Below are 21,772 nucleotides of genomic sequence, written 5' to 3'. Positions count from 1 at the left end.
AAGCAGATGACACTGCTTGTTATACGAAAAGAGATGTATCATTTACAATGAAATAATATCAATATAAGAACAATAGTAGTAATAAAATAATAATTATTATTAATATTATCATTTTTATTTATTTATTTATTTATTTATTTATTTATTTATTTATTTATTTAAATACTTTTTGAGCCATATTAGTTATTGTGCTTGTTTTGCGTATTTTTTCTTTTTCAAACCATTTAACAGAATCGCCGCTATTGGCCAGTATGTGGCAGTCTTAGATAGGACTTGTAAATATTCCTCCCCTTTACATGGGATCTCTCAGACAATAAAACAACCCTCAACGCCTGCAGTTCGTTGAACGGATCTATTCCTCCTCAAGCTTAAACCGCCTCATCTTTTTTGAACGGATATTTAATGCAGTTTTGACGTTTTCCACCTATTTTCTACTGGATTTCGAATCGGAATATCCCCGTTACGCAATGAGACGAGAAGTGCTGCTATTCTTCTGCGTTTTCTGCGGAGACGTGGTTTCAGGGCAGGTCAGCTTTTCTATTGCCGAGGAAATGGCGAAAGGCTCGTTAGTCTGTAACATTGCTCAGGAATTAGGTTTAGAATTGAAAAGACTGAAGTCGGGCAATGCTCATCTTTATTCGGGGGACAGTGGAGAATACATCGAGCTAAGCAGGGAAAGGGGTGTCCTTCTTATCAAAGAGAGAATAGACAGAGAGTCGCTGTGCGGAGACATGACTCCCTGTGCTCTACATTTACAGATGATCTTGGAAAATCCGATGGAGTTATTTCGAATAACTGTAGAGATTACCGACATTAACGATAATGTGCCCAGCTTTGCGTCAACGAAGAAACGTTTTGAAATCAGCGAGTCGGCCTTTATTGGGTCAAAATTTGTCTTGGAAAAAGCTTCGGATGCTGACATTGGCGTGAACGGTCTTCAAAGCTATTTGCTTGAACCAACAACAAATTTTGCTCTTAAACTAGAGAATCAACTGGATGGGAGTAAAAAGGTAGAAATGATTTTACAGAAGCCTCTAGATCGAGAGAAAGAGAGAGAAATATCTTTGTTACTGACTGCTGTGGACGGCGGAGAGCCGCGGATGTCAGGTACAATGCAGATAACTGTTAATGTGTTAGACGTAAACGACAATGCACCAGTTTTCACTAAATCCGTGTACAAGACGACATTAGTGGAGAATTCTCCGCGTGGGACAAGTGTTATTGCTGTTAGAGCTTCAGATAAAGATGAAGGGTTAAACGGGCAGGTTTCATACACGATTACAAAAAGCAAGCAACGATTATCCGAGCTCTTTCAAATCGATAGAAAATCCGGGGAGGTTATTTTGACAGGAGAAATAGATTATGAAAAGGCGAAGCTCTTACAAATAGACGTGGAGGCTACAGATAACGGAGGGCTTTCTGATTCCAGTAAGATTGTAATTGATGTGATTGACATTAATGACAACAGTCCCCAGTTAAAAATACTCTCAAAATCGCCATCTGTTTTAGAAAACGCGCCTGAGAATACTGTGATTGCCATGCTCAGCGTAAACGATCCTGATTCCGAAAGAAATGGCGAGGTGAAGTGTAAAATCAATGATGAAATTCCTTTGATAGTAAAGGACGCAAAAAACGGATTTTATAGTTTAGAAACAGGCGTAGCTTTAGATAGAGAAGAAGCACCTCAATTTAATATCACAGTGACCTGCTCTGATGAAGGAGTACCCTCCCTCTCCAGCAGCGTCACTCTCACTTTGCAAATTTCTGATGTGAATGACAACTCGCCTGTTTTTGAGAGGAGCTCATATGACGCATATATTATAGAAAACAACACACCAGGTGTCTCTATATTCACAGTAAAAGCTACAGACGCTGACTGGAACCAGAATGCCCGTGTTTCTTACATTCTGATGGACTCCTCTGTCAATGGAGTGCCAGTCTCCTCATATGTATCTGTCAGTGCTGATAGTGGAGTCATCCATGCAGTTCGATCTTTTGACTACGAGCAGATCAAAGATTTCCAGTTCTGCATTAAAGCGCAGGATGGAGGCTCTCCTCCTCTCAGCAGCAACGTGACTGTGAAAATCCTGATTCAGGACCAGAACGATAACCCTCCTCAGGTTCTGTATCCAGTCCAGACTGGTGGCTCCATGGTGGCTGAAATGGTGCCTCGTTCAGCAGATGTGGGCTACCTGGTGACTAAAGTGGTGGCTGTGGATGTGGACTCTGGACAGAATGCCTGGCTCTCCTATAAACTCCAGAAAGCCACAGACAGAGCGCTGTTTGAAGTGGGCTTACAGAATGGAGAAATAAGAACTATCCGTCAGGTGACTGATAAAGATGCTGTGAAACAAAGACTGACTGTCATAGTGGAGGACAACGGGCAGCCCTCTCGTTCAGCTACAGTCATTGTTAACGTGGCGGTGGCGGACAGCTTCCCTGAAGTGTTGTCGGAGTTCACTGACTTTCCACACGATAAGGAATACAATGACAACCTGACTTTTTACTTAGTGTTGGCTCTGGCTGTGGTTTCCTTCCTCTTCATCACGTGTTTAGTGGTTATTATATCAGTGAAGATCTACAGATGGAGACAGTCTCGCATCCTGTATCACTCCAGCCTCCCTGTGATTCCATATTATCCACCTCGTTACTCAGACACTTTGGGAACAGGAACTCTGCCACACATTTACAATTACGAGGTGTGCAGGACGACTGACTCCAGAAAGAGTGAAAGTAAGTTAGGAAGAGCTGGTAGTCAGAACATGTTGATAATGGATCCAAGTTCTACAGGGACAATACAACGGATACAGAATGAGAAGAACTTCCTGGATGAACCTGACTCTCCTATTGAGGTTAGACTACCATCCTGATGTTTATTCAATTTATTGATTGTGGTCATCACTTTTTCGTGTGACATATAAATAAATTAAATAAAAACGTACCCGTGGTTTTTATGTGTAATTTTGATTTCATGTTATGTCTCCAATTTTCATAGTAATCAAAATTTTGTTTTTGCTGAGCATATTTATTAAGTGCTTTTGACTTTTTTTTCATTTGAAGTGTGTCAGGCTTTGCTCAGTCGAATAACTGAGTGTATTTCAGCACCCCGGACAGTGGCAAATTGACTGTGGCTTTGGAAATGCCCACTTTATGCGCTTGTCTTTCTTCCTGCTTTTTCCTATACCTCATTTCTTCTTAATTAATTTTTTGTTTGTTTTTTGCTTTATGATCAATTTTATGCCTCCATATTTTAAATATTAGATTTAAACTGGTTCAAGTTTAAATTATTGTAATATTTTTTTCTCAGTGTTTCTCTTAACCGTATGTGTGGATTTTTGTCGCACTATTACGGTCTTCTCTGTACTTTCACCATTTGTACTCATCGGGCCGCTGTTGCCCAATGTGTAGAGGTTTAGAGTAGCTTTCATAACACATTCACCAAGACATAGTTCTTACCATATTACTGTGGAGCAGTCAGAAACACATCGCACACGCTGGGGTTTATATTTTTTCTGTGGACATTTTAAAGTGGAATTGCCTTACCACGGCTTGAATCATGTTAAATAGTTTTTAATACTTTTTGTGTCTTACTGGATTTACATTTTAAACGAGCAGATTTCGGCAGCTCTCCCGCGACAGTGGAGACAAAAAGAACAATGATACGGCAAGTACTGGTGATCTCCGTCCTCTGCTTCGACTATGTGATCGGTCATGTTAGCTACTCAATTCCCGAGGAAATGGCAAAAGGCTCGTTGGTCGGAACCATTGTACAGGATTTAGGTTTAGATCTGAAACGTCTCAAGTCAGGAAAAGCTCGCCTTTACACGCGAGACAGTGCTGAGTTCATCGAGCTGAACAAAGAAAGGGGAGTTCTCCTCATTAAAGAAAAAATAGACCGCGAAGCCCTCTGCAGACAGACGACACCCTGCGCTTTGCATTTTCAAATCACTTTGGAAAATCCGCTGGAGTTATTCCCTGTAACAGTTGAAATTACTGACATTAATGATAATGCTCCAGTTTTCCAAAAAGAGGAGAGGATTTTTGAAATAAGCGAGTCGGCAGCTGTCGGCTCAAAGTTTATGCTAGAGAAAGCCGTTGACCCTGATATTGGAATAAATGGTCTCCAGAGATACACGCTTAAGCCTATTGATAATTTTATTCTTAAATCTCATCCTCAGTCTGACGGAAGCAAAAAGGTGGAGATGATTTTACAGAAGCCTCTAGATCGTGAGAAACAAGAGCACATATCTTTAATTCTGACAGCGGAGGATGGAGGAGAACCGCAAATGACAGGGACGATGCAGATTCACATTACAGTTCTAGATGCAAACGACAACGCACCAGTTTTTAGTCAAGCTATCTACAAAGCAACCATCACTGAAAACTCAGAAAAGGGAAAGCTCGTTATTAAGGTGACTGCCTCTGATGCAGACAGTGGACAAAATGGAAACGTGACGTATGTTGTAGGAAATAGCATGGATCCGGTTTCAAAATTGTTTCGCATTACTCGTAAAGGTGAAGTCATACTGGACGGACCAATCGACTACGAAAAAGAAAAAATATTTAACCTCGACATAGAAGCGATCGATCAAGGTGGACTCTCTGATTCGAGTAAAATAATAATTGATGTAAGTGATGTGAATGACAATAGCCCAACTATAAATATGATATCCACTTCGGCCTCAGTACCTGAAAGTTCAGCACTGAACACAGTCATAGCTTTAATAAGTGTTGATGACCCAGACTCTGAAAATAATGGTAAGGTTAACTGCGTTATAAATGAAAACGTGCCTTTTAATATTAAATTTACATCAAGTAATATCTACAGTTTAGTGACAGACGGTGAATTAGACCGAGAAAGGCATTCTGGTTATAATATCATAGTGACATGCTCTGATGAAGGAGTACCCTCCCTCTCCAGCAGCGTCACTCTAACATTGCAGATTTCTGATGTAAACGATAACGCACCTGTCTTTGAAAGGAGCTCATATGAGGCATACATTATCGAAAACAACACACCAGGTGTCTCTGTATTTACAGTAAAAGCCAAAGACGCAGACTGGAATCAAAATGCCCGTGTTTCTTACATACTGGAGGACTCATCTGTTAACGGAGTGCCAGTCTCCTCCTATGTTTCCGTCAGTGCTGATAGTGGAGTCATCCATGCAGTTCGATCTTTTGACTACGAGCAGATCAAAGATTTCCAGTTCTGCGTTAAAGCGCAGGATGGAGGCTCTCCTCCGCTGAGCAACAACGTGACTGTTAAAATCCTGATTCAGGACCAGAATGATAACCCACCTCAGGTTCTGTACCCAGTCCAGTCTGGTGGCTCCACGGTGGCTGAAATGGTGCCTCGTTCAGCAGATGTGGGCTACCTGGTGACTAAAGTGGTGGCTGTGGATGTGGACTCTGGACAGAATGCCTGGCTCTCCTATAAACTCCAGAAAGCCACAGACAGAGCGCTGTTTGAAGTGGGCTTACAGAATGGAGAAATAAGAACTATCCGTCAGGTGACTGATAAAGATGCAGTGAAACAAAGACTGACTGTCATAGTGGAGGACAACGGGCAGCCCTCTCGTTCAGCTACAGTCATTGTTAACGTGGCGGTGGCGGACAGCTTCCCTGAAGTGTTGTCGGAGTTCACTGACTTTCCACACGATAAGGAATACAATGACAACCTGACTTTTTACTTAGTGTTGGCTCTGGCTGTGGTTTCCTTCCTCTTCATCACGTGTTTAGTGGTTATTATATCAGTGAAGATCTACAGATGGAGACAGTCTCGCATCCTGTATCACTCCAGCCTCCCTGTGATTCCATATTATCCACCTCGTTACTCAGACACTTTGGGAACAGGAACTCTGCCACACGTGTACAATTACGAGGTGTGCAGGACGACTGACTCCAGAAAGAGTGACATTAAGGTTGGCAGAACTGGTAGTCAGAACATGTTGATAATGGACCCCAGTTCTACAGGGACGATGCAGCGGATGCAAAGTGAGAAGAGCATCCTGGATGAACCCGACTCTCCTCTGCAGGTTAGAATGAGCTAGGCATCTTATATTTAAACATACGTCTTCTATATCAATCACTGTTTTAGTTGTAACTAGTAAATGTGATTTCAGCACCATGGTTAGCAACATATTTATTTAATATATTTCTTTAAACCTCTCTCTTTCTTAACATGATAAATAAGCTTTGAATGTTCTATTTCATTCATTTTCTGGAGTATTTAAAATTGATAATTTTATTTATGTTAATTTTTGTGTAAGAAGGCAATTCCAACCTTTTTAGTGCTGCCTCATCAAACATATTGGAAGTTACAAAGTTTTTTATTATCATTATTTATTCCTGAAATGCAGTTCCGTGATGTGAACTCTCTGGGCCGCTGTTGAACAACGTAATGCTATTTAAATAGCGTTCATAGAGAAGGAAAGCTCCATGTTTTTTCTCAGTAAGAACGGGCTTTTCAGTGGAGCACGTCGAAACAAATAATACTCACGGAATATATCAATTTCTGGACCATCTTTTTCTTCTTCTTGGCTACAAATACATCACCTTTCAGCAATATTCTTCTTCAAAAAATCTGACTGACATAAGCGGATGTATTTTTGCAGGACTGATGCTCCCGATATAACAATGACACGGCAAGTACTGTTGGTCTTTTCTGCCGTCGCTTTGCATTTGGTGCTCGGTCAGGTCAGCTATTCCATTCCTGAGGAACTGAGCAAAGGATCGTTGGTTGGTAACATAGCTCAGGATTTAGGGCTGGATATTAAACGGTTGAACGCGGGTAAAGCTCGCATCCATATGGGAGACAATGCAGAGTACATTCAGCTTAACAAGGACAGGGGGCTCCTTACGATCAGAGAAAAAATAGACCGCGAATCTCTCTGTGCTCAGACAACGCCTTGTGCTTTGCATTTGCAGATTGCGTTAGAGAACCCGATGGAAATATTTTCCGTAACCGTAGAAATCACTGATATAAATGACAATGCTCCTGCATTTGAAAAGGAAGAGAGAAGATTTGAAATTAGCGAATCTGCAGTCGTTGGCTCCAAATTCATGCTAGAGAAAGCAATAGACCCAGACATCGGGTTAAATGGTCTACAAAGCTATTCCCTGAAGCCAAGTGATAATTTTATTCTTAAAGTGCACAGTCAGTCCGACGGCGGAAAAAGAGCTGAAATGATTTTACAGCAACCTCTCGACAGGGAAAAAGAGGAATTTATTTCATTGTTGCTAACAGCAGTAGATGGCGGAGAGCCGCAGCGGTCTGGCACTATGCAGATTCATATTACAGTGTTAGACGCAAACGATAATTCTCCCGTTTTCACACAACCCATTTACAAAGCTACAGTCCAGGAGAACTCAGTCAAAGGAACACTAATCACTAAAGTCAGTGCCTCTGATGCAGACAAAGGCTCGAATGGAGAAGTAAGCTACGTAATAGGAAATAGCGCGAGATCTATTTTAGAAATATTCCACATTACTGAAGATGGTGAGATAATTTTAAATGGGCCTATAAATTATGAGAAAACCAAAAAATATGAAATCGATGTAGAGGCGGTGGACCGGGGAGGTCTTTCTGACTCTTGTAAGGTAATTATTGATGTAGGTGATATTAATGATAACAGTCCAATTATCAACATAATTTCGTCATCTGTTTCAATAGGAGAAGATTTGAAGTCAAACACAGTGGTAGCTATAATGAGCGTTAGTGATCCTGATTCTGAAGAAAATGGTAAAGTCCGATGTGCAATAAATAAACATACTCCATTTACGATTATGTCAACATCTAGTAATCTGTATAGTTTAGTGACGGACACTGAGTTAGACAGAGAGAGCGCCTCCGAGTATAATATCACAGTGACTTGTTCTGATGAAGGAGTACCCTCCCTCTCCAGCAGCGTCACTCTCACCTTACAGATTTCTGATGTGAATGATAACGCACCTGTCTTTGAGAGAAGTTCTTATGAGGCCTACATTATAGAAAACAACACACCAGGTGTGTCTGTATTCACAGTTAAAGCCAGAGATGCTGACTGGAACCAAAATGCCCGTGTTTCTTACTTACTAGAGGAATCCTCTGTTAATGGAGTGCCAGTCTCCTCATATGTATCTGTCAGTGCTGATAGTGGAGTCATCCATGCAGTGCGATCTTTTGACTACGAGCAGATCAAAGATTTCCAGTTCTGCCTGAAAGCGCAGGATGGAGGCTCTCCTCCACTCAGCAGTAACGTGACTGTGAAAATCCTGATCCAGGACCAGAACGATAATCCACCTCAGGTTCTGTACCCAGTCCAGACTGGAGGCTCCATGGTGGCTGAAATGGTGCCTCGTTCAGCAGATGTGGGCTACCTGGTGACTAAAGTGGTGGCTGTGGATGTGGACTCTGGACAGAATGCCTGGCTCTCCTATAAACTCCAGAAAGCCGCAGACAGAGCGCTGTTTGAAGTGGGCTTACAGAATGGAGAAATAAGAACTATCCGTCAGGTGACTGATAAAGATGCTGTGAAACAAAGACTGACTGTCATAGTGGAGGACAACGGGCAGCCCTCTCGTTCAGCTACAGTCATTGTTAACGTGGCGGTGGCGGACAGCTTCCCTGAAGTGTTGTCGGAGTTCACTGACTTTCCACACGATAAGGAATACAATGACAACCTGACTTTTTACTTAGTGTTGGCTCTGGCTGTGGTTTCCTTCCTCTTCATCACGTGTTTAGTGGTTATTATATCAGTGAAGATCTACAGGTGGAGACAGTCTCGCATCCTGTATCACTCCAGCCTCCCTGTGATTCCATATTATCCACCTCGTTACTCCGACACTTTGGGAACAGGAACTCTGCCACACGTTTACAATTACGATTTGTGCAGGACAACTGACTCCAGAAAGAGTGACATTAAGGTTGGCAAAACTGGTAGTCAGAACATGTTGATAATGGACACCAGTTCTTCAGGGACGATGCAGCGGATGCAAAGTGAGAAGAGCATCCTGGATGAACCCGACTCTCCTCTGCAGGTTAGAATGCGCTAGGCATCTTATATTTAAACATGTCATATATCAATCACTGTTTTAATTATAACTAGTCAGTGTGATTTCAGCACCATGGTTAGCAACAAATTTATTTAATATATTTCTTTAAACCTCTCTCTTTTTAACATGATAAATAAGCTTTGAATGTTCTATTTCTTTCATTTTCTTGAGTATTTAAAATTCATAATTTTATTTATGTAAATTTTTGTGTAAGAAGGCAATTCCAACTGTTTTAGTGCTTATGTTCCTCATCAAACATATTGGAAGTTACAAAGTTTTTTATTATCATTATTTATTCCTAAAATGCAGTTCCGTGATGTGAACTCTCTGGGCCGCTGTTGATCAACGTAATGGTATTTAAATAGCGTTCATAGAGAAGGAAAGCTCCATGTTTTTTCTCAGTAAGAACGGGCTTTTCAGTGGAGCACGTCGAAACAAATAATACTCACGGAATATATCAATTTCTGGACCATCTTTTTCTTCTTCTTGGCTACAAATACATCACCTTTCAGCAATATTCTTCTTCAAAAAATCTGACTAACATAAGCGGATGTATTTTTGCAGGACTGATGCTCCCGATATAACAATGACACGGCAAGTACTGTTGGTCTTTTCTGCCGTCGCTTTACATTTGGTGCTCGGTCAGGTCAGCTATTCCATTCCTGAGGAACTGAGCAAAGGATCGTTAGTTGGTAACATAGCTCAGGATTTAGGGCTGGATATTAAACGATTGAACGCGGGTAAAGCTCGCATCCATATGGGAGACAATGCAGAGTACATTCAGCTTAACAAGGACAGGGGGCTCCTTACGATCAGAGAAAAAATAGACCGCGAATCTCTCTGTGCTCAGACAACGCCTTGTGCTTTGCATTTGCAGATTGCGTTAGAGAACCCGATAGAAATATTTTCCGTAACCGTAGAAATCACTGATATAAATGACAATGCTCCTGCATTTGAAAAGGAAGAGAGAAGGTTTGAAATTAGTGAATCTGCAGTCGTGGGCTCCAAATTCATGCTAGAGAAAGCAATAGACCCAGACATCGGGTTAAATGGTCTACAAAGCTATTCCCTGAAGCCAAGTGATAATTTTATTCTTAAAGTGCACAGTCAGTCTGACGGCGGAAAAAGAGCTGAAATGATTTTACAGCAACCTCTCGACAGGGAAAAAGAGGAATTTATTTCATTGTTGCTAACAGCAGTAGATGGCGGAGAGCCGCAGCGGTCTGGCACTATGCAGATTCATATTACAGTGTTAGACGTCAACGATAATGCTCCCGTTTTCACGCAACCCATTTACAAAGCTACAGTCCAGGAGAACTCAGTCAAAGGAACACTAATCACTAAAGTCAGTGCCTCTGATGCAGACAAAGGCTCGAATGGAGAAGTAAGCTACGTAATAGGAAATAGCGCGAGATCTATTTTAGAAATATTCCACATTACTGAAGATGGTGAGATAATTTTAAATGGGCCTATAAATTATGAGAAAACCAAAAAATATGAAATCGATGTAGAGGCGGTGGACAGGGGAGGTCTTTCTGACTCTTGTAAGGTAATTATTGATGTAGGTGATATTAATGACAACAGTCCAATTATCAAAATTATTTCGTCATCTGTTTCAATAGGAGAAGATTCAAAATCAAACACAGTGGTAGCTGTAATGAGCGTTAGTGATCCTGATTCTGAAGACAAGGGCAAAGTCCGATGTGCGATAAATAAACATACTCCATTTACGATTATGTCAACATCTAGTAATCTGTATAGTTTAGTGACGGACACTGAGTTAGACAGAGAGAGCGTCTCCGAGTATAATATCACAGTGACTTGTTCTGATGAAGGAGTACCCTCCCTCTCCAGCAGCGTCACTCTCACCTTACAGATTTCTGATGTGAATGACAACGCACCTGTCTTTGAGAGAAGTTCTTATGAGGCCTACATTATAGAAAACAACACACCAGGTGTGTCTGTATTTACAATAAAATCTACAGACGCTGACTGGAACCAGAATGCTCGTGTTTCTTACATACTAAAGGACTCTTCTGTTAACGGAGTTCCAGTCTCTTCTTATGTGTCCGTCAGTGCTGATAGTGGAGTCATTCATGCAGTTCGATCTTTTGACTACGAGCAGATCAAAGACTTCCAATTCTGCGTGAAAGCGCAGGACGGAGGCTCTCCTCCACTCAGCAGCAACGTGACTGTGAAAATCCTGATTCAGGATCAGAATGATAACCCTCCTCAGGTTCTGTACCCAGTCCAGACTGGTGGCTCCATGGTGGCTGAAATGGTACCTCGTTCAGCAGATGTGGGCTACCTGGTGACTAAAGTGGTGGCTGTGGATGTGGACTCTGGACAGAATGCCTGGCTCTCCTATAAACTCCAGAAAGCCACAGACAGAGCGCTGTTTGAAGTGGGCTTACAGAATGGAGAAATAAGAACTATCCGTCAGGTGACTGATAAAGATGCTGTGAAACAAAGACTGACTGTCATAGTGGAGGACAACGGGCAGCCCTCTCGTTCAGCTACAGTCATTGTTAACGTGGCGGTGGCGGACAGCTTCCCTGAAGTGTTGTCGGAGTTCACTGACTTTCCACACGATAAGGAATACAATGACAACCTGACTTTTTACTTAGTGTTGGCTCTGGCTGTGGTTTCCTTCCTCTTCATCACGTGTTTAGTGGTTATTATATCAGTGAAGATCTACAGATGGAGACAGTCTCGCATCCTGTATCACTCCAGCCTCCCTGTGATTCCATATTATCCACCTCGTTACTCAGACACTTTGGGAACAGGAACTCTGCCACACGTGTACAATTATGAGGTGTGCAGGACGACTGACTCCAGAAAGAGTGACAATAAGTTCGGAATAGCTGGTAGTCAGAACATGTTGATAATGGATTCCAGTTCTACAGGGACAATGCAGCGGATGCAAAGTGAGAAGAGCATCCTGGATGAACCCGACTCTCCTCTTGAGGTTAGCATTCAGTGACCTAAAAATAATCTTTTTAAATATACATGTTCTTAGAAATTTTTCTCCCAGTTTCATTTATCTTTAAAAACAGAATTTTTATCATTTCAAAACCTTTTGCACCAACTATTTCCTTCAGCACCTTGGAGAGCAACATTATCATATTTTCTATTAGCCATACAATGTGATAAAGACTTTATTTTCTTCGTTTTAATTCTTACTTATGCACTTTATATAAACTAGTTTTGCAGTTGATTATTTAGTCGTAGTTCTTCGTTTCTCTATTTTTTTCTTACTTTTTTACTTTGCATAATACATGTCATGCAGTTTTCTTGTTTTGACTCAGTGGGCCGCTGTTGTCTGCTCCGTCGCAGTTACAATATTTAAAACGCAGCACCTCCTCTCCGCTTAGATGTATAAGATTGAAGGGGACGGCGTTGACCGCTTTGTCTTCATTTGGGATTTTTTTAACACTACAACGACGGCAGGATATCTATTTCCCACATCATTCTGAGGATTGTTTATCTGTTTTTTCTTCTTTCGTTGAAGCGGACGATCAGGAGGGTGCACTGTTCTTTTACCGATATTTTCCTTACACAATGAGACGGCAAGTCCTGTTGTTTCTATCCATTCTCCTTCTTAGAGCAGTAATCAGTCAAGTCAGCTATTCCATTCCGGAAGAAATGGCGAAAGGTTCGTTGGTTGGTAACGTAGCTCAGGATTTGGGCTTGGATGTTAAACGACTGAGGTTAGGAAACGGCCGTGTTTATTCTGGTGATAGCAGCGATTACGTTGAGCTGAATGCTGAGAGAGGAGTTCTCCTCGTCAAAGAAAGAATAGACAGAGAGGCGCTATGCGGTGACACAACGCCATGCGCTCTGCATTTTCAGATTGTGCTGGAAAATCCCATGGAATTTTACAGCGTAACTGTTGAAATTACAGATATCAACGACAATGCTCCGACTTTTGAAAAAACTGAAATCAAATTCATGATTAGCGAGACTGCAGCTATTGGAGCAACATTTGACTTAGAGAGAGCCGTGGATTTGGATGTTGGCATTAACACCCTCCAAACATACGTCCTTAAACCCACTGTTTATTTTGTGCTGAAATTACAGAATCAGGCTGACGGTACAAAGAATGTAGAAATGGTATTACAGAAACCTCTAGACAGGGAAAAAAATGAGTTCATTTCATTGGTATTAACAGCTGTTGATGGAGGAGAGCCGCAGATGTCTGGAACAATGCAGATTCTCATTACAGTGTTAGACGCGAATGATAATGCGCCTGTTTTTACGCAGCCAGTATACAAGGCGACTGTTAGTGAAAATTCTGCAAAGGGCACCGTTGTGACCGCTGTTAGTGCCTCAGATGCTGATCAGGGTTTGAATAGTAAGATCACATATTCCATAACAAGCACTATGGATGAAGTAAGGCAGATTTTTGAAGTAAACGAAGAAAATGGTGAAGTTACATTAATTGGGCGCTTGGATTATGAAAAGAAAAAGCTTTTTCAGGTCAATGTTCGTGCAAGAGATAATGGAGGGCTAACTGATTCGTGCAAAGTGATGGTTGATGTTGTAGACATAAATGATAATGAACCAGTCATTAAAATTATGTCCAAATCTACTGTAATATCTGAAAATGCGAATCCCAATACAGTTGTTACGATGATTAATATCCAGGATCCAGATGCAGGTAAAAATGGAAATGTTCAATGTTTTTTACATGAGGACATTCCCTTTGTTCTTAAATTAACCGCAAATAATTTCTACAGTTTGGTGACAGAAGGTGAATTAGATAGAGAGCGAGCCTCTGAGTATAACATCACAGTGACCTGCTCTGATGAAGGAGTACCTTCCCTCTCTAGCAGCGTAACTCTCACCTTACAGATCTCTGACGTGAATGATAACACACCTGTCTTTGAGAGGAGCACATATGAGGCCTACATTGTAGAAAACAACACACCAGGTGTCTCTCTATTTACAATAAAAGCTACTGATGTTGACTGGAACCAGAATTCTCGTGTTTCTTACATTTTGGAGGACTCCTCTGTTAACGGAGTGCCAGTCTCCTCATATGTATCTGTCAGTGCTGATAGTGGAGTCATCCATGCAGTGCGATCTTTTGACTATGAGCAGATCAAAGATTTCCAGTTCTGCATTAAAGCGCAGGATGGAGGCTCTCCTCCTCTCAGCAGCAACGTGACTGTAAAAATCTTGATCCAGGATCAGAATGATAACCCTCCTCAGGTTCTGTACCCAGTCCAGACTGGAGGCTCCATGGTGGCTGAAATGGTGCCTCGTTCAGCAGATGTGGGCTACCTGGTGTCTAAAGTGGTGGCTGTGGATGTGGACTCTGGACAGAATGCCTGGCTCTCCTATAAACTCCAGAAAGCCACAGACAGAGCGCTGTTTGAAGTGGGCTTACAGAATGGAGAAATAAGAACTATCCGTCAGGTGACTGATAAAGATGCTGTGAAGCAAAGACTGACTGTCATAGTGGAGGACAACGGGCAGCCCTCTCGTTCAGCTACAGTCATTGTTAACGTGGCAGTGGCGGACAGCTTCCCTGAAGTGTTGTCGGAGTTCACTGACTTTCCACACGATAAGGAATACAATGATAACCTGACTTTTTACTTAGTGTTGGCTCTGGCTGTGGTTTCCTTCCTCTTCATCACGTGTTTAGTGGTTATTATATCAGTGAAGATCTACAGATGGAGACAGTCTCGCATCCTGTATCACTCCAGCCTCCCTGTGATTCCGTATTATCCACCTCGTTACTCCGACACTATGGGGACAGGAACTCTGCCACACGTGTACAATTACGAGGTGTGCAGAACGACTGACTCCAGGAAAAGTGATATTAAATTCGGTAGAGCTGGTAGTCAGAACATGTTGATTATGGACCCCAGTTCAACAGGGACGATGCAGCGGATACAGAGTGGGAAGAACATTCTGGATGAACCAGATTCTCCTCTAGAGGTTGGTTATTTCAGACATGTTTTGGAATCTGATCTGTCTCACACACACACACACACACACACACCTACACACACCTACACACACACACACACACACACACACACACACACGTGTGTTTATATATATATATATATATATATATATATATATATATATATATATATATATATATATATATATATATATATATATAATGTGTGTGTGTGTGTGTGTGTGTGTGTGTGTGTGTGTGTGTGTGTGTGTGTGTGTGTGTGTGTGCGTGAGATCAGCCGAGTGTGCCTCATCATTATCATCCACTTGCATTCAGGACCATGGATAGAGTCGAATCTTGCTTTTTTTCTAGAAATTGCATTTGACATGTTATTGTCTTTTCTCTTTTCTTTTTATTTTCAACATTTCACCATAAAGAATAATATATTTTAGTATATGAGTATATTTTTAATAAAACATCACAAAAGTTCTATACAATGTATCCCTCTTTTGTTTGTGCTCTTCAACGTAATGCAACGAAATAACTTTTCTCATTCGAAAGTGTTTGCCTTTTTCATTTTCCTCACTTTCCTGCACTGATTCATCCTTCTTGTTTGTAAATGTCATGCTCTGAAGTGCCTGTTGTTGTTTTTTTGTTGTTGTTGTTTGTTTGTTTTTTACAAATCTTATCCTATCTCTGTTATCAGAATTTCAGTGGGAGTATCTGCAATGCAATTTGGTATTTTAACTCCAAGCGACGCTGTTGACCAGTCTGTGTTCGGTTTATACTCTATAAGCGAGTGGTACCTCCCATCGTCTCTACATTTTAGAAAGACGTAATACTTGGACATGGCAGTAAATGATAAATGCACGGATGTGTGTATGCTTCAACAATATCGAGGCCGAATTTTGATCTCGTTTTGAGGAATACCTACATGTTTAACACATTTTGGATTAGTGGAAACCGTGACGCTGGACAACGGGTTTCTATTGTGGATCTGAAGACGTTATCCGACATGACTACGAGACGGCAAGTTCTATTGTTTGTCTCGCTCATCTCCTTCAGCACAGCGGCTGCTCAAATCAGCTACTCTGTTCCCGAGGAAATGACAAAGGGCTCTCTTGTTGGTCACGTTGCCCAGGATTTAGGCTTAGATGTGAAGCGACTGAAAAGTGGAAAAGCTCGTGTTTTCACTCGCGATAGCACAGCATACGTCGAGCTAAACAGAGATAGAGGGATTCTGCTACTGAAAGAAAGGATAGACAGGGAGGCGCTTTGTGAGCAAATAATGCCCTGCGCTCTGCATTTTCAGATACTACTAGAAGATCCTATGGAATTTTATAGTGTCACTGTGGAAATAACAGATATAAACGACAACCCTCCGACATTTAGAACAAGCCAGGCTCATTTTAACATCAGTGAATCTGCGCTTATTGGCACAACATTCACACTAGACCGAGCCACAGATCTCGATGTGGGAGAAAATAGTTTGAAAGCATATTCTTTGAACCCCTCTGATATTTTTTCCCTGAAGTCCGTTAATCAAATGGATGATGGTAAAAATATTGAAATGGTTTTGAATGCGCAGCTTGATAGGGAGAAAAATGAACTGCTGACATTGGTTCTGACGGCGGTGGATGGGGGAGACCCGCAGATGACCGGAACAATGCAAATAATAATCAATGTTTTAGACGCAAATGACAACGCTCCAATTTTTACACAACCTGTTTATAAAGCTTTTATAAAAGAAGATCAACCGATAGGAACAGTAATAATTAGAATTACTGCAACAGATGCGGACGAGGGAGCTAATGGTCATATTTCGTATTCAATTTCAGCTATGACAGATCAGGGCCATGGGCTGTTTAAAATAGATAAAGGAAGCGGCGAAGTCACATTAAATGGAAAAATAGATTATGAGAAAGCAAAAAATTACCAGGTTATTGTTAGAGCAACGGATGATGGTGGACTGACTGGATCTTCTAAACTGATCGTTGATATAATAGACGTGAATGACAATCGCCCAGACATACATATCATGTCTACATCAAATATGATTGCAGAAGATGCAAAACCCAACACCGTTGTGACCATTATAAATGTGGAGGACGCAGATTCAAATGATAATGGCAACGTGCATTGCGTGATAAGTAATAACGATTATTTTGTTTTAAAGTCCACTTCAGAAAAATTTTACACTTTAATGACAGAAAGTGAATTAGATAGAGAGAGAATCTCTGCATATAATATCACAGTGACCTGTTCTGATGAAGGCGTACCCTCCCTCTCCAGCAGCGTCACTCTCACCTTACAGATTTCTGATGTGAATGACAACGCACCTGTTTTTGAAAGGAGCTCATATGAGGCCTACATTGTAGAAAACAACACACCAGGTGTGTCTATATTTACAGTGAAAGCCAAAGACGCTGACTGGAATCAAAATGCTCGTGTTTCTTACATACTAGAGGAATCCTCTGTTAACGGAGTGCCAGTCTCCTCATATGTGTCCGTCAGTGCTGATAGTGGAGTCATTCATGCAGGTCGATCTTTTGACTATGAGCAGATCAAAGATTTCCGGTTAAGCATTAAAGCGCAGGATGGAGGCTCTCCTCCACTCAGTAGCAACGTAACTGTAAAAATCCTGATCCAGGATCAGAATGATAATCCACCTCAGGTTTTGTACCCAGTCCAGACTGGTGGCTCCATGGTGGCTGAAATGGTGCCTCGTTCAGCAGATGTGGGCTACCTGGTGACTAAAGTGGTGGCTGTGGATGTGGACTCTGGACAGAATGCCTGGCTCTCCTATAAACTCCAGAAAGCCACAGACAGAGCGCTGTTTGAAGTGGGCTTACAGAATGGAGAAATAAGAACTATCCGTCAGGTGACTGATAAAGATGCTGTGAAACAAAGACTGACTGTCATAGTGGAGGACAATGGGCAGCCCTCTCGTTCAGCTACAGTCATTGTTAACGTGGCGGTGGCGGACAGCTTCCCTGAAGTGTTGTCGGAGTTCACTGACTTTCCACACGATAAGGAATACAATGACAACCTGACTTTTTATTTAGTGTTGGCTCTGGCTGTGGTTTCCTTCCTCTTCATCACGTGTTTAGTGGTTATTATATCAGTGAAGATCTACAGATGGAGACAGTCTCGCATCCTGTATCACTCCAGCCTCCCTGTGATTCCATATTATCCACCTCGTTACTCAGACACTTTGGGAACAGGAACTCTGCCACACGTTTACAATTACGAGGTGTGCAGGACGACTGACTCCAGAAAGAGTGACATTAAGGTTGGTAGAACTGGTAGTCAGAATGTGTTGCTAATGGACCCCAGTTCTACAGGAACCATGCAGCGGATTCAGAATGAGAAGAGCATCCTGGATGAACCCGACTCTCCTCTAGAGGTTAGCATTTCCCTGCTGTGACTTTCATTGGTTGTGAAACATTTAAATAATTAGTCTTGTTTTCAGTACTCTGGCCAGTGACCTGCTTTTGTATTTATATTTCCCCCGCCCTAATCTTCCCTTGTTTTTAATCTAAAAAAATATATATATATATATATATATTATGGAATGCCAAAATGAAATAATCATTTTATATTTCATGCCATTGCAAATATGAAATGAATATTTCATAAAATTAAAAAAAAAAGTCTTGTTTTCAGTACCCTGGCCAGTGACCCGCTTTTGTATTCATAAGTCCCTCCTGCCCATTCACGTCTTTCTTTTTATGTATAAAAATCCAGTAAGTACAAAGACGAACGATTCATTTCATTTTAAAATCAGTGTTTTCATTCGGTTGATGACATTTGTTTATTTATTTTTTTATTATTATTTCTTGTAAGAATATTGAGATTTAAGTTTAAATTCTATGTTAGTTGTTGATTTTTCGGTGCACTGCTTGGTTTTGAGCTCGAAGTGCCGCTGTTGGCTAGTTTGTATCAAATACACTGCAGACTCGTTTTACCTCCCATCACGTCTTTATTTTAGACAGAGAAAGAGAGAGAAGCGAAATGTATAGTCGATTCACTCATCGTCCTGGATATCTACACAATTTTCTTTCTTTGAATAATTCATAATCCTCGTGGAATTTTTTTTTAATACTTTATTTTATGGAATACAATATATTTTGGTTCTTAGGACTTTGCCTGTGGATCACCTCGGACAAACAATGAGAAGGGAAGTGCTGTTGTTTTTTTCGGCCCATTTCGTCTGCTCGGTGCTCGGTCAGGTCAGCTACTCCGTTCCCGAGGAAATGCCGAAAGGTTCTCTAGTCGGTAATGTTGCTGAAGATTTTGGTTTGGATATTAAAAGGCTAAAAACTGGAAAAGCTCGAATATTTAGTCGAGACGGCGATAAATATGTTGAGCTGCATAATGAAAGAGGCGTCCTTCTCATCAAAAACAGAATAGACAGAGAGACGCTGTGTGGACAAACGACGCCCTGTTCGCTGCATTTCCAGATTATATTAGAAAATCCCATGGAATTTTATAGTGTTACTCTTGAGATTACAGATATTAATGACAATCCTCCTTCGTTTGAAAAAAGCGATGTGAAATTCAAAATAAGAGAATCGGCTGTCCGTGGGGCTAAATTCATTTTAGATCGTGCTTTTGATCTCGATGTGGGCGTAAACGGACTAAAAACCTATACACTTGAACCAATGGAGCATTTTGTGGTCAAGTTACATGATCAGGCAGACGGTTCAAAGAATGTTGAAATGATTTTGGAGAAACCGCTTGACAGGGAAAAACAGAAACACATTTCTTTGGTTTTGACTGCGCTGGATGGGGGAGAGCCACAGATGACTGGAACAATGCAGATCCTCATCACTGTTTTAGATGCCAATGATAACGCTCCTGTTTTTACACAACCGGCTTATAAGGCTTCAATCAGAGAAAATTCCCCGGTAGGAACAGTTGTAATGGCAGTCACGGCGACAGATGCAGACGAAGGCTCCAATGGTAGAATTACGTATTCAATATCTAGTATAATTGAAAATGCGCGCGGGGTATTTGGAGTAAATGCTGAAAGTGGTGAAATTACACTGAGAAGAGATGTTGACTATGAAAAAGTTAATTCGTTTCAAATGAATATTCGTGCAAGTGATGATGGTGGCCTAGAAGACTCTTGTAAAGTGACGATTGACGTAATAGACGTAAATGACAATCAACCCAGTATCGAAATTATATCCAAATCAAACGTTATATCAGAAGATGCCACTGTCGGTACTGTTGTGACGATGATAAACATAGAAGACTCAGATTCAGGAGACAATGGAAAGGTCCACTGCTATATAAATGAAAATATACCGTTTCTGATGAAATATTCAACTGGAGAATTTTATAGCTTAATAACAGAGAATGAACTAGATAGAGAAATAGCATCCGAGTATAACATCACAGTGACCTGCTCTGATGAAGGAGTACCTTCCCTCTCTAGCAGCGTAACTCTCACCTTACAGATCTCTGACGTGAATGATAACGCACCTGTCTTTGAGAGGAGCACATATGAGGCCTACATTGTAGAAAACAACACACCAGGTGTCTCTATATTCACAGTAAAAGCTACAGATGCTGACTGGAACCAGAATGCTCGGGCTTCTTACATCCTGGAGGACTCCTCTATTAACGGAGTGCCAGTCTCCTCATATATTTCTGTTAGTGCTGATAGTGGAGTCATCCATGCAGTTCGATCTTTTGACTATGAGCAGATGAAGGATTTCCAGTTCAACATAAAAGCGCAGGATGGAGGCTCTCCTCCACTCAGTAGCAACGTGACTGTAAAAATCCTGATCCAGGACCAGAATGATAACCCACCTCAGGTTCTGTACCCAGTCCAGACTGGTGGCTCCATGGTAGCTGAAATGGTGCCTCGTTCAGCAGATGTGGGCTACCTGGTGACTAAAGTGGTGGCTGTGGATGTGGACTCTGGACAGAATGCCTGGCTCTCCTATAAACTCCAGAAAGCCACAGACAGAGCGCTGTTTGAAGTGGGCTTACAGAATGGAGAAATAAGAACTATCCGTCAGGTGACTGATAAAGATGCTGTGAAACAAAGACTGACTGTCATAGTGGAGGACAACGGGCAGCCCTCTCGTTCAGCTACAGTCATTGTTAACGTGGCGGTGGCGGACAGCTTCCCTGAAGTGTTGTCGGAGTTCACTGACTTTCCACACGATAAGGAATACAATGATAACCTGACTTTTTACTTAGTGTTGGCTCTGGCTGTGGTTTCCTTCCTCTTCATCACGTGTTTAGTGGTTATTATATCAGTGAAGATCTACAGATGGAGACAGTCTCGCATCCTGTATCACTCCAGCCTCCCTGTGATTCCATATTATCCACCTCGTTACTCAGACACTTTGGGAACTGGGACTCTTCCACACGTGTACAATTACGAGGTGTGCAGGACGACTGACTCCAGAAAGAGTGACTGTAAGTTAGGAAGAGCTGGTAGTCAGAACGTGTTGATAATGGATCCCAGTTCTTCAGAGACACTGCAGCGGATACAGAGTACAAAGAACATCCTGGATGAACCTGATTCTCCTCTAGAGGTTGGTTATTTGGGTTTGAAGTCACCACTATTTTTTATTTTATTTTATTTTAGTTAAACAGTCTTAGCTGACACCAATTGATCAGCACCTTGGACAGAGCAAAATGTTCGTATTTTCCTTATATCTATCTGTGTGTCTGTCTCTCTGTCTGTCTTTCAATCTGTCTCTATGTTTGTCTGTCTGACTATCTTATTTTATCGATTCATATTTTTACTTAGCGCTTTGTGTAAAAAATCTGTAGTTTCCTCTTATATCTCGAGGGGTC

The 21,772-nt window shown here is 41.4% G+C and overlaps 7 protein-coding genes across 8 annotated transcripts in view; all 7 read left to right on the top strand.

Moving 5' to 3' along the window:
* The window catches only part of LOC106924627 (protocadherin gamma-C5-like), a 128,120-nt gene that overhangs the window by 47,404 nt on the left and 58,944 nt on the right, over positions 1-21,772 (top strand). The gene's annotated exons all lie outside the window — the stretch shown is intronic.
* On the top strand, positions 172-6,119 carry LOC106924635 (uncharacterized). The gene is made up of 2 exons (XM_088009598.1): positions 172-2,865; positions 3,568-6,119. Exons 1-2 carry the CDS (start codon positions 468-470, stop codon positions 6,048-6,050), a joined length of 4,881 nt encoding a protein of 1,626 aa, XP_087865724.1. The 5' UTR covers positions 172-467; the 3' UTR covers positions 6,051-6,119.
* On the top strand, positions 6,272-9,033 carry LOC148157051 (protocadherin gamma-A7-like). Its single transcript, XM_088009595.1, has 2 exons — positions 6,272-6,965; positions 8,250-9,033. The coding sequence occupies exons 1-2, from the start codon at positions 6,601-6,603 to the stop codon at positions 9,031-9,033; spliced, it is 1,149 nt and encodes a 382-aa protein (XP_087865721.1). The 5' UTR covers positions 6,272-6,600.
* LOC148157050 (protocadherin beta-16-like) lies at positions 9,182-12,120 on the top strand. Its single transcript, XM_088009554.1, has one exon. It carries the CDS (start codon positions 9,584-9,586, stop codon positions 12,014-12,016), a length of 2,433 nt encoding a protein of 810 aa, XP_087865680.1. The 5' UTR covers positions 9,182-9,583; the 3' UTR covers positions 12,017-12,120.
* Positions 12,129-15,039, top strand: LOC106913513 (protocadherin gamma-A12-like; the record flags this gene model as incomplete). Its single annotated transcript, XM_088009594.1, has 2 exons — positions 12,129-12,923; positions 14,211-15,039. Coding segments are annotated over exons 1-2 (1,158 nt in total), but the record flags the coding sequence as incomplete, so codon positions are not given.
* LOC106913040 (protocadherin gamma-A2-like) lies at positions 15,235-18,352 on the top strand. The gene is made up of 2 exons (XM_088009572.1): positions 15,235-17,849; positions 18,160-18,352. The coding sequence occupies exons 1-2, from the start codon at positions 15,816-15,818 to the stop codon at positions 18,274-18,276; spliced, it is 2,151 nt and encodes a 716-aa protein (XP_087865698.1). The 5' UTR covers positions 15,235-15,815; the 3' UTR covers positions 18,277-18,352.
* Positions 18,644-21,583, top strand: LOC106913039 (protocadherin beta-16-like). Its single transcript, XM_014979801.2, has one exon. It carries the CDS (start codon positions 19,123-19,125, stop codon positions 21,562-21,564), a length of 2,442 nt encoding a protein of 813 aa, XP_014835287.2. The 5' UTR covers positions 18,644-19,122; the 3' UTR covers positions 21,565-21,583.

The sequence above is a fragment of the Poecilia mexicana genome, unplaced genomic scaffold (assembly GCF_051168715.1).
Source record: "Poecilia mexicana isolate PSO_F unplaced genomic scaffold, ASM5116871v1 scaffold_10, whole genome shotgun sequence".
NCBI lineage: Eukaryota > Metazoa > Chordata > Actinopteri > Cyprinodontiformes > Poeciliidae > Poecilia > Poecilia mexicana.
The sequence above is the reverse complement of the archived record's forward strand: the minus strand, read 5'-3'. Positions and strand labels throughout refer to the sequence as shown.

Excerpts from the sequence above, each read along its gene's own strand:
- LOC106913039 (XM_014979801.2), top strand. The coding sequence starts at position 19,123 with ATGAGAAGGGAAGTGCTGTTGTTTTTTTCGGCCCATTTCGTCTGCTCG.
- LOC106913040 (XM_088009572.1), top strand. The coding sequence starts at position 15,816 with ATGCACGGATGTGTGTATGCTTCAACAATATCGAGGCCGAATTTTGAT. Across the intron at positions 17,850-18,159 it reads AGGTGACTGATAAAGATGCT|ACACTTTGGGAACAGGAACT; the intron begins GTGAAACAAAGA and ends CTCGTTACTCAG.
- LOC148157051 (XM_088009595.1), top strand. The coding sequence starts at position 6,601 with ATGTATTTTTGCAGGACTGATGCTCCCGATATAACAATGACACGGCAA. Across the intron at positions 6,966-8,249 it reads ATGGAAATATTTTCCGTAAC|AATCCTGATCCAGGACCAGA; the intron begins CGTAGAAATCAC and ends CGTGACTGTGAA.
- LOC148157050 (XM_088009554.1), top strand. The coding sequence starts at position 9,584 with ATGTATTTTTGCAGGACTGATGCTCCCGATATAACAATGACACGGCAA.
- LOC106924635 (XM_088009598.1), top strand. The coding sequence starts at position 468 with ATGAGACGAGAAGTGCTGCTATTCTTCTGCGTTTTCTGCGGAGACGTG. Across the intron at positions 2,866-3,567 it reads TATTGAGGTTAGACTACCAT|TTTTTAATACTTTTTGTGTC; the intron begins CCTGATGTTTAT and ends CATGTTAAATAG.